This window comes from Chiloscyllium plagiosum, chromosome 29 (genome assembly GCF_004010195.1).
Source record: "Chiloscyllium plagiosum isolate BGI_BamShark_2017 chromosome 29, ASM401019v2, whole genome shotgun sequence".
Classification (NCBI taxonomy): Eukaryota; Metazoa; Chordata; class Chondrichthyes; order Orectolobiformes; family Hemiscylliidae; genus Chiloscyllium; species Chiloscyllium plagiosum.
In genome coordinates this window covers 5,724,638-5,737,040 of record NC_057738.1, presented here as the reverse complement: position 1 = coordinate 5,737,040, position 12,403 = coordinate 5,724,638, and the positions used below count along the sequence as shown (strand labels likewise).

Genomic DNA, 12,403 nt, shown 5'->3' with positions numbered 1-12,403 from the left:
CAATTCTGGTCTCCTTCCTATCAGAAAGATGTTGTGAAACTTGAAAGGGTTCAGAAAAGATTTACAAGGATGTTGCCAGGGTTGGAGGATTTGAGCTATAGGGAGAGGCTGAACAGGCTGGGGCTGTTTTCCCTGGAGGGTTGGACGCTGAGGGGTGACCTTACAGAGGTTTACAAAATTATGTGGCGCATGGATAGGATAAATAGACAAAGTCTTTTCCCTGGGGTCGGGGAGTCCAGAACTAGAGGGCATAAGTTTAGGGTGAGAGGGTAAAGATATAAAAGAGACCTAAGGGGCAACATTTTCACGCAGAGGGTGGTATGTGTATGGAATGAGCTGCCAGAGGATATGGTGGAGGCTGGTACAATTGCAACATTTAAGAGGCATTTGGAGGGTAAATGAATAGGAAGGGTTTGGAAGGATATGGGCCGGTTGCTGACAGGTGGGACTAGATTGGGTTGGGATATGTAGTCGGCATGGACAGGTTGGACTGAAGGGTCTGTTTCCATGCTGTACATCTCTATGACTCGATGTCTCTGCAGTCTTTTTGGTTCTTCTGAGCTATGTGAATGCAATTGATCTGGATCAGGGTTTATCTTCTAAGTTGGATTGGTTTGATGCCACCTCTCGAAATATAACCAATAGAAATTAGAAACTTGATATGGGACCAATTCTGGCTATTGGAGGAAATGCGTTGACTGCTGTGCTCACTTCTGTGTGGGTTGAATCACCCTGCCTGTTACTGACTGGAAACAATGTGTATCTGGCAGAACCGATCTGTTCATAGTATTAATATTGTGGCTGCATTGGCAGGCTTTGAAAACCACCTCTTCCTGAAGAAATGTTGGAACCTTTAGAGGGTGATAATACCCCATTTAAGGTGTAGTATAAAATCGGACCATTTTGCCCACCATGTCAATTTCAGCTATTTGGAATACCTAACAGGTTACTACCATTCCTGTTCTTTCCATCTCATCCTGAAAATGATCATTTGAGTACAATTCCAGTTCTCTTTAGAAATTAAACTACTTAGTTTCCCTTTCATGTCTGTGTACTTCTGTTTATAATTAGCAAAATCTGTGACCTCTGATACTGATCCTCCTGGCGATGAAAACCATTTCTCCTGATTTGATTCTATTAAATCCCACTTCTTTGTTCTAAGGGAAAAAAAATCCCAGTTTATCTTGTTTTTTTCACAGATAACTGCTCTTGTGTTATGTTGATAAATCTTCTCTGGACCCCATTTAAAGCTTGATATCCTTCCTAAAGTCTGGTGTCTGGAATTGGACAGTATTTCCAACTGGAACCTTAACAATCAGAATAACCTCCTTACTTATTATGATGACATTGTTTTCTGCAGGCAAGTAAGTTTGGTTCATGGGCCCATGCTCAATTGATCAGCAGTGTAGACTTTGTATTCTAAGTGTTTGTTAACAGTTGCTCAGTGGTGCTCTGAAAGCAATTCGAGCACCTTTGATTATTAATTTCAGATCTCCTGATACAAATTTTGAAGATCCATTACTGAACTCATGGTCAATACCATGAGATTTTTCTTAAAATCCCCACTTGAAAAGATGTTCTTTAACAGCTTCTGTAACATGGTTGTAAATTATTGTTGGACAGCAAATTGAATGTATATCTTTGAGCAAATGTTCATAGATGATGTTGATTTAAAAAACAGTGGGTTCTGCAGTATATTATTGAAATGGCAGTTAAAGTCAGCAGTATTTTGAGCTTTAAATGTCTTTGTACTGGGCATATTCCTCTTGGGAAGTGTTGGCAAACAGAATTGGGTATGAAAGAACAAATCTACTTTTTAAAAATGTAGTATTAGGTGTGTGGTTGTTTCTCTGTTGAACTAGGTGAAATAAACAATCGCCATCTGTTGCTTTGCAAGGAACATATTTTTCAGAACTGCTCATACAAATGATTAAATTTGCTGTCTGGAATTTTCCTGTAATATGCTGTAAATGATTTCTCTGTAAACCTGCAGCACTGCAGCTAGGCAATGTACATTGTGTATGTCTCATTTAGTGCTCAGTGGAGACAGAAGTGCGTTCTCTGAATAGGAAGAAATTTTGGAAATGGTCATATACAGATTTTTCCTTCAGCTGTTAAATCATGGTCTATTGTGTTGACACCCTATTAGTTACAAATGAGGTATGGCAGACTGCAGTTTAGGCTTTATCCAAACTGCCATTTGAAAATCTGGATTTCAAAATAGTGAGCTAATGGGAAGTCCAAAGGACATAATTGATTATTTAATGTTGTAATTTCTTAGACTGTTTAAATATTCCAGTTGAAAAGATTAGTACTTCCATGTAACCTATTCTCTTCTGTTATTACTTTTGTTACAAAGACTTTTCATGTTTAATGTTATTTGGAGGACTTCGGTTTTTGAAGAATTGTGACAAGTGGATTTACTGTGTCTTATGAACATACATGCACTCATTTCTTTCAAGGAGGTCAATGAAAATTCCATGTGGATAGTGAAGACTTTTAAACCAGGCTTGTGTAAATGACATGAACAGATGACAACTCCTTGTTTTGCTATAATCACTTGTTTAGGGTTGTTTTGTGTAGAGTCTTGCTTTGGGAATGGTTCTTATTTTGTCTGGTTTGGTTAGAGAAAACTTGCTAAGCTGGCCAGTTGAGAACACCCATTTCTGAAAAGAAAACCTTGTTGAATTCAGGGTGAAACCTGTTTGCTCTTTCTTTTAAAAGTATGTACTGAGTAAATTGTGTTTGTGTGACTTCAGAAACAAATGCCCATGATTAATGACTGGGTCACATATGCCAGAACATCAGAGCAATAGACTCAAACATCATGTGCTTCATCCTTTTGTCTTTAAAAATAACCCACTGTCCCAATTTATTTTTTGATTTCAGAAAGTTAATCCCTACCAGTAATCTGTTTTCTGTTTATTTTCCTGAAGAATGAATTGTGGAGTATTTGCATGTTTTTCTTAGAAACCTATGGAGGGATAATTATGTTTATTAAGACACTTGTTTAGAGCCTAAATGTATTTCATTATATTTTGTGATTCCTGTGGAGTGCTGGGACTAGATTGACAATGCAGTCCTTCAGACTTTCAGTCCTTCTTAATGATTATTTACGAAAAGTTTAATATTGTTAAAGTTCTGATACCATTGTTTGCAATGCATTTTAGAGTAGGTGATTTCCACAAAGGATTTCCACTCATTGTCCTCCATAAGTTGTTATTGACGCTCTTGTTCATTTTCTTTGTCGATTATATTATATTGAAGACATGTAATGTAAAATGTAATTTCCCTGTAATCTGCATTAGATGGCTTGAAATTAAGCAATTATTGGCTTCTAACATCATGGCTCAGTGCCTCACATTTGGCTTTCTGCACAAGGTCTCTCATACAGCATTGTGAAGGTTTTTGTGACATTGATTGATTGAGTGATAAATATTGACCAGGACACTTAGGTAACTCTTCTGCTCTTCAATATAGTGTTATGTAATATATAACACACACCTTAGGGAGCACATTAGAACTAAGGCTTGATGTTTGATCCAAAAGATCTTCCCTTGGACATTGAATCTGGTTGATCTAATCTGATTTTTTAATATCCATTTATTGAGTTTAATGTCATCTATAGATCATTGTATGACCAACATCTTCACCTCTGACACACTCCCCACTTCATAAGTTTGATTTTCTGACTGTGTATGTTTCCTTTGATTCAGTATATCTGTTAGTGGCAGTTGTTTTCTTGCTGGAACCAAGTTTTAAAAACAATTTCTTCAAACAAGTTTGTTAGTCATCTTGTTTCTTTCAAAGACTCAATATCCAATTCTTTTCTCCTATGGTCACTTAATTTTTTTTTCTATACCAAATGTGTACTGTTGCAATAAATGAAAGTTGTTAGAGTCATAGAGTCATACAGAATGTAAACAGCACCTTCAGCCAAATGCATCCATGCTGACCAGGTCTCCCAAACTGAACTAGTCCCGGATGTAGGTTTGCTTGCTGAGCTGGAAAGTTTGTTTTCAGACGTTTCATTGCCGTACTAGGTAACATCATCACTGAGCCTCTGGTTGAAGCACTGGTGCCAGGGCCAGCTTTCTATTTGTGTGTTTAGGGTTCCTTGGGTTGGTGACTTATTTTCATGTAGTGACGTCATTTCCTGTGATGCCATTTCCTGTTCTATTTCTTAGGGTGGTAAGTGGGTTCCAAGTCAATGTGTTTGTTGATAGAGTTCTGGTTGGAATGCCATGCCTTTAGGAATTCTTGTGCGTGTCTCTATTTTGGCTTGTCCTAGGATGGATGTGTTGTCTCAGTCGAAGTGGTGTCCTTCCTCATCTGTATGGAAGGATAGTAGTGAATGGGTCATGTCTTTTTGTGGCTAGTTGATGTTCATGTATCCTGGTTGCTAGTTTTCTGCCAGTTTGTTCAATGTAGTGTGTGTTACAGTTCTTGCAAGGTATTTTGTAAATGACATTAGTTTTGCTTGTTGTCTGTATAGGGTCTTTCAAGTTCATTAGCTGCTGTTTTAGTGTGTTGGTGGGTTTGTGGGCTACCATGATGCCAAGGGGTCTGAGTAGTCTGGCAGTCATTTCTGAGATGTCTTTGATGTAGGGGAGAGTGGCCAGGGTTTCTGGACGTGTTTTATATGCTTGTTTGTTGTTGAGAAATTAGTGGATTGTGTCCATTGGGTACCCGTTCTTTTTAAGTACACTTTGTAGGTGATTTTCCTCTGCTATGCGCAGTTTGTCTGTGTTGCAGTGCATGGTAGCTCTTTGAAATAATGTTCTGATGCAGCTTCGTTTGTGGGTGTTGGAATGATTGCTTCCGTAGTTCAGTATTTGGTCCATATGTGTTGTTTTCTTGTAGACGCTGGTTTGAAGTTCCCCATTGGCTGTTTTCTGTACTGTGACATCTAGGAATAGCAGTTTGTTGTTGTTGTTTTCCTCCTCTTTAGTGAATTTTATGCCAGTAAAGGTATTTTTGATGGTCTTGAAGGTTTCCTCTAATCTGTTTCATTTAGTGATGACAAAGGTGTCATTCATGTACAGATCCAAAGTTTGGGTTGGATGGTTGGCAGAACTGTTTGTTTGAGTCTCTGCATTACTGCCTCTGCTAAGAACCCTGATATCGGAGATCCCATAGGTGTTCTGTTGGTTTGTCTGTAGGTTTTGTTGTTGAAGGTGAAGCGGGTGATAAGATATAGGTCCATTAGCTTGATGATATTGACCTTGCTGATGATGTTAGTGGTATTTGGTGTATGTGTCTTTGGTTCTTCTTATAGTGTAGTCAGAGTTTCCTTGGCCAGGTTGATGTTGTTGAAAAAACTACTGTCATTTATAAAATACCTTGCAAGGACTGAAACAAACACTACATTGGACAAGCAGGCAGAAAACTAGCCACCAGGATACGTGAACATCAGCTAGCCACAAAACGACATGACTCACTCACTACTGTCCTTACATACAGATAAGGAAGGACACCACTTAGACTGGGTCTCACATCCATCCTAGGACAAGCCAAACAGAAATGCGCAACAGAATTCCTAGAGGCATGGCATTCCAACCGGAATTCTATCAACAAACACATTGACTTGGATCCCATTTACCACCGCCTGAGAAGAAGGACAGGAAATGATATTACCAATCCTAGGAAACCGAAACACACAAATAGAAAGTGGGCCATGCCACCAGTGCTTCATCCAGACACTCACTGATTATGTTACCCAGTATGGTGTTGAAATGTCTGAAAACAAACCTTCCAGCTCAGCGAACAAACCTACACCCAGAACCTCAACCTGAGCTACAAAACTTCTCAAAACTCGCTGAACTAGTCCCATTTGCCTGCATTTGGTCCTTATCCCTATAAACCCTTTCCTGTTTATATAAATGTCTAATTGTCTTTTAATTGCTGTTACCTTCCTGATATTTCAGAAACCTATCTACTCCTCCTTAAGCACTTAGTGTTCTAAAAATCTCTTAAGGTATACAATTCCACGAAATCAATTTTTAACTACCTGTCGTGGATGTTGTGTTCCATATTTCTATTTATTTTGTGCCAAGGTTTTCTCCCTGGGTTTCCTATTGAAGTTTTAAGCTGAGATTACTATCAATTCTGCCTGGAAACCAATTCATGAATTTGTTTTGTTTTGTTCATAGAGTATATATGTATAAAATATATGTTCATGTTGTCTGATGTTGCTACACCAGCTGTTGTGTATGTTGCATAAGACTTATTGTGTTTGTTTGATCAGTAGTGTCATGACTCAGTCCAACAATATATGAATGACTGACAGTACGGTAAAATTCTGGTTGGTTTAAACTGAATTTATTGCTCAAATTTTAAGTTATGTTCAAGTAAAAATTTCAATAGAAAATTAGATAATTATCTAGAGAGAAATTGGAGAGCTCTTGGGAAAAGTCTGGCTGAATGGGACTAGAATTTCTCTTGTAGAGAATTGGAATGGAAACAACGGGCTGAATACTCTCCTGTGTCAGCCACTTCGTGTGCATTCGCAAAACAGCACTGACAACCTCCTGTCAATTTAATAGTTGGCCAGTGCTGAGTGTTCCCTTAATCCGCATGATAATGAGTAGAGTACAGGAGAAATCTGTTTGGTAGGTCTAATATAGAGAAACCTCGATTATCTGAAGGACACAGGAGGGTGGTATCTTGTTCGGTTAATTGAATACTGGATAACATAGTTAGCCAAGCATCAGGACCTTGCGATCTTGTTCCGATAATCCGAAATTCGGTTAATCGAATGCCGGATAATCAAGGTTTCTCTGTATATATCTATAACCTCCTTACCAGTCTGTACTGGGGGGAGGAGGGAGGAGAAATGTTTCCTGTGCAGTTTGATTGGGAGTGGGCTTTCTCATGTGGTCTGTCTAGCTTGGAGGTTGGGTCTTTTTATATGGTCTACCACTGCAAGATCCTTTTGATTTTGACATTTATTTTTGGATAGCTGGTAATTGACATCTGAAGTTTCTACATATATCTGTTAACTTGGTGCACAATTCAATATTGTGCTGCTGTTGACCATACTCACTCTAAGCACCACTCTCCTATCACCTAAATGCAAACCTACATTTCCTTTTGGTTTGTTTTTCAAATTCTCGGTCATGAACAGCTGCAAACATCCCTATGTCTATAATTGCCTCGAGCTTTCATATGTAGAGGGCATCTCTGTTCCTGGAATTCTGGACTCCCGTGCTCCTCTACTTTTAGTTGCCCCATCATTGTTGTACTTTCATTTGCACAGGGTCCAAGTTCTGGAACCCCTCCCTACACCCCTCTGCCTATTCACCCTTCCTTCCTCCTTTAAGACATCTTTTACAACCTGAAGCAAACACAGTGCTGGAGAAACTCAGCTGATCTGGCAGCTTTTATGGAGAGAGAAACATTTAGCATTGAGAGTCTGGTCTGACTCTTCAACTGTAGAGGAATCAAACTGGACTTGAAACATTAACTTTGTAGGGGAAAACATGTAGAACAGTAATGGGGTTGTCTAAACATTATTGATAAAGCAGGAGATCTATATAACAAGGGAATGATAGTAACCATAATTGACTTTAATCGACATATAGACTAGGGAAACTACATCAGCAGTCACATTGTTGTTGCTAAAGTCCTGGAGTGTTTTTTTAAAAAAATTGTTTTGGACCACTGAGGAACCAACTAGGGAACAGGCTATTCTAGTTCTTACACCAAGCAATGATAATTTGTTATCATGTCAAGTTCTACTATGACTCTTCAGAATCTCTTGGAACCTTCCTCAATGACCAAGCATTTTTTGGCATTTGTGCTGTCACCTTATCTGGGTTAATCTCTCGCTTTGGTTTGTTCCTTGAAACATCTTGGAAAATTTCTTTTGGTTTAATTATGCTATTTTCTTTAAGTTGTAGACAAACTCATTCTGGTTATAATAGAGATGATGTTAGATATTTCTTGAGGGAAGAGAATGATATTGAGTGAAGCCATTTAGTAGCATTATTTGTCTGCCTATTTTTTCCCTCAAGTGATTTATTTAACTAGTAATCAAGAAACCTATTATTATGAAAATAAGTGCTTTAGCATGTTGAGTCTTTCTGCTTCAGGTGTAAAGTGTTGCAAAAGTTTGTAAAGATTTTTATCTTTTATAGTCACAAATTAATATGTTTAAGAAAAGCTTTTCTTTTCCATTATGGTGTGGCACTAAGCCAGATATGCTAGGGAGGTTCTTGGGTGGAACTCTGCTTTATGCTGAGCTGAAAACGAATGCTGCCATTGATCTAAACATTGCTGGGCAAAGTAGAAGAATGATTAATCCTTTACTTGGCATAGAAGAGCACCTGTTTTAATTGCTCCCTGCATCATATCTGCATAAAGAAAGTGGACATACTCCCTTGCACTCAACAAGAAAAAGGAGCTAGTCTTATTGACACCACTGTCTGATGTGTGATAGTTTGGGTGAAAATAAGGAAATAGCCTACATGTTCTGCATTGTTGCTCTGTTAAAATATCTCTCTCCCTCTCACTTTTGAAAATTTTCTTCAAATCACTTTAGGGTGCACTTGGTTTATGACTATTTTTTGGCTGTGAAGATGTCTTGTCCTCATGCATTGTCATTGATGTGAAGTGGCATTTGTGATCAAAGTGAGAGTTTGTTTTTACTCTAGAAAAGTTATTGTGGCCTTGTTTTGATTTTTTGCCAGGCAGCTTGGTTGTCATTGCCAACTTGTAGAAAACAGAAGGACACTGGACAAGCTGTATGTTGCCATTACAAAGTACAACATGTCTGTACGTAGAAAAGGGGGTGGGGGGAATTAGGTTGGTGACAGCTTGTCTGCAACTTGCATTTTTAAATCCTACCTGGGCAATGAACAAAACAAAATGTCTGGAAACATGTAATTGCATCTAGTAATTTATTTCCAATTAATTGGGCAAAACCAATTTTTCACTTGTATTGTCACCTCGGATCATTATTGTCCTTTTGTTTATATACCTGCCATATGCATTGGAGCCCCTTCGCAATTATTTGGTTTAATTTTCAGATTACTGAAATATGAGTACTCCTGTTTTTAAATACATTTGAAATTGCGGATTGCTTGCAAAAAGATATTGGACCTATAAAAAGCAATGCTGAAGCCAAGTTAGAATAGTGAAGCAAGGAGAGAGAAAACCTACAATGTTAATTTGTAGGATTGCTTCTAACAAATTTCCCTGGTAAACTGAAGCTGTGCGGTGATCACGTGAATCTTTTCAGGCTGAGCCACAGCAGATGTTAGCCTGACATGTAAAGGATGCAATTCTCAAAGGCTTGACTAGCCAGCCCGTGTACTAATTAGCAATAAATATGCCTTTTGTTTAAACTGCAGTTTTAAATCTGCATGTTTCCTTAAATTCCTAAAGTGAATACAGCTACTTCAGTTAAAATTGTAGCCTGTCTTGGACCGGAAGAGCTTGCTTGTTTTTTTTAAAAAAATCCAAGGCTCTGTTTGTATTCGCACCTCGGATTCCTTAAACCAGCGAGTTGCTTAGCTCACCTGGGTCATGTGGTGCAGCGTTCAACAGCAGTGAAGAATCAGGCTGAAGGAAGTGGAAATCAACGGGGGTTCATTTTGAATTCTGCTTTAGTGGCTCAGTAAACAGACCAGAAAATGCCATCGGCAGAGGCTGTGACGATGTCTACCATCCACCACCTGACCTCTACCACATTACAAGGTGCATGATCCGGGCAAAAATGTAGATTGTTGAAGAAAGATGTTGGGAAGGGTTGTGTACTGTTAAACTGTCACTGTTGATTTATTTTTTGATCTAAAGGAACGTTAGGTTACATAGATATGTAAAACAAGGGCTCAGTATATATGACTCCAGTAATTCTATAAATGATGGCTTGAATGCTCTGCAGCGTTTTTTTTTCGAGATAATGTATAGCTTTTGACTGTCTTTGATATGCGTGCATTTAACTCATTCCTGTCTTGCAGCTAAACCAGCTCACTGTCTCCATTAATGCTCATCTTCATGGATGTGTTATGCACTGCTGCATTTTCATGTATATGGCATTGTGTTGATTTTGTCCCTTGATTTTAATTTTGTGTACTGTTAATATTTATGGCAGCAAGTGATGGCAGGGAAGCATTTGTTATTAATGATGAGCAGTGTCTGGACATCATGAATGCAGTATTTCATGCACTCACATGTTTCCTTTGTTAACATTCTTTGTTAACCCTTCAGAGCAATTTCATGACCAGGCAATTTTGTTGAGCAGAATGAACTCAAAAAAAAATCTCCTTCAGACAGTGGTGTCTCTACCACTGAAAACGAGTACGATGAACCAGTTTTTTTGTCAACAAATCTTGCAGCAGAAAGTCAACTCATTCGATTGATTTTACTAAAAAGGGACCTGTCCCCATGTACCACTATATAAAATGTAAAGTTTCTTTTTTTTGAAAGTGATGTATCTGTTGTCAGGATGAATTTGCCCAGATAGTGATAGTCTTTTAGATACTTATCCCTTGTGTATGAGCTGAGCGATGGGTTTCAGGGCTATTTGACTATTTATAGTACTCTCTTTACACTTGCAGCAAGAAATGTCATAATCCTGCACCTATTTTTCTCCTTAATCTAGGATTCTTGGGTTTGTTGGATATCTATTATGGCCCTTGCCGAAGTTTATGTGACTACCAATGCTAAAATGCTTAATTTAATCTGTTTGGGGATAGGAAAAGGGACTGCTGTAAATTATTCTTGCAGTTTAATATTCCAAAGCTGTGTAAAGGGAAAAACAATTTAAATATGCCACAGCTCTAAATGTATTTAACATATCCTTAGTTCATCATTTGACTGAGTCAATGTACCTGCCATCTTTACTGGCATTTTGAATATTAAGCATATACTTTGTTAATTGTATTTTCAAGTATGTAGAACAGGCCTTGCCTTTTCCAAATGAAATCTATTTTGCTTAACTTTTTTTTACTTTCCCCCTGTATATTCATCCCCAAATTCTTCAGTATAATTTGAAAATCTCTTCAGGTGATGGCCAAACAGCAACACTCCTCTGGTATTTCACGCCAGTATTTCATTTTTTGAAAATGGCTTTGGAGAGTATGGGTTATTTATTTGGTAACTGAAGCGACAAGAGCTGAATTAGAAAGTACCTTTACTCGATATCCATGTTTGCAATATGTTAGCAAGAGTCAAAGATGATAATTAGATACAGGAGCCAAAGGCCTTGAACACAAGGTCCCAGTGTGGGGGCACGACTAGGCTGTGTTGTTTCGCGACATACAGAATTTGGAACTTATTTGCAATGCCTTATCACTTCTTTTACTCAGCGTTATGAAGGTGTGGACCTACTAATCAGAGGTCATGAAGAGGTATTGAATCTGCTTTCCATTGAGACTGAGAAGGGTAAGAGAAGATCCAATACTGAAGGGCTTTCATGATGGAATGATAGGGAGGGATTGTTACTGTGTTGTGGTCATTTTATGGGGATCAGAGGATTCTGTGCAAATACATTTCCCCTCATTAGGAATTATGTGATGAAGTAGGGTCAGGTTTGAATTCATCACCTGAAGAATTTGGGTGAGGTTTTAGAACGTGGAAGTTTGTCAAAGGGAGGTGTTGAGGCGGAGGCAACTGTGTTCTTTTTATAAGACGTATTAGCTAAACTGCAGGGAGATGTATGGTTGTGTGGTGAGTGGGATTAGTTCTTGACACTGAGAATGGGTCAAATGTTTGCTTTCTGTGTTGCAAGTTTTCTGGTTTCTGTTGAGTTGAATGTTAAGATAGATTCTGATAAGAAAATATTTGGGCTTAACCATTGAAGAAGTCCCTGCAAGTACTCCAGGAAAAGAGGATTTGTGACACCATTGCTTTGTAAATCACACAAAAGAGCTCTAGTGAAAGGTTTATCTGTTTTCTGGTTTAATACTTCTGTGCAGCACTATTCACTAGTATATAGTTTACATGGGAATGGAAATTCTCTTAAAATAACCATTCAAATTGGATTATTGATCAGTTGCATTTCAAGTTGCTTAGGTTTAACTACAAAATTAATTTTCTTAGATTTGTTTATTCCCTTATGCCAGCATTTCTGTAAACTGTTGAATATAATAGCATAAACTATTTAAGTTTCTGGATTTGTTCATCCTTCAGTTTTGTGGCTAAACCCAATAACAGTAGGAGCAATTCTTTTGCCCTACTTGCCAAGCCCCGCCTCCTCTTGATGGTGCAGTCTCCTGATTGCTGTGTATCTAGATTAGTGGTGCTGGAAAAGCACAGCAGTTCAGGCAGCATCCGAGGAGCAGTAAAATCAACGTTTCGGGCAAAAGCCCTTCATCAGGAATACAGGCAGAAAGCCTGAAGGGTGGAGAGATAAATGAGAGGAGGGTGGGGCTGGGAAGAAAGTAGCATGGAGTACAAT

General features: G+C 38.4%; 1 protein-coding gene across 2 annotated transcripts in view; it reads left to right on the top strand.

The window, feature by feature from the left end:
• LOC122564342 (protein Jumonji-like) overlaps positions 1-12,403 on the top strand; it is a 438,171-nt gene that overhangs the window by 216,040 nt on the left and 209,728 nt on the right. Inside the window, exon 1 of one of the 2 annotated variants that reach the window (XM_043719075.1) lies at positions 9,476-9,699. The exons of the other annotated variant lie outside the window; for it this stretch is intronic. Within the exon in view, the coding sequence (XP_043575010.1) occupies positions 9,636-9,699 (64 nt within the window). The 5' untranslated portion in view covers positions 9,476-9,635. Of the gene's footprint in view, positions 1-9,475; positions 9,700-12,403 lie in introns of those variants that run through there. 2 annotated transcript variants of the gene reach the window in all.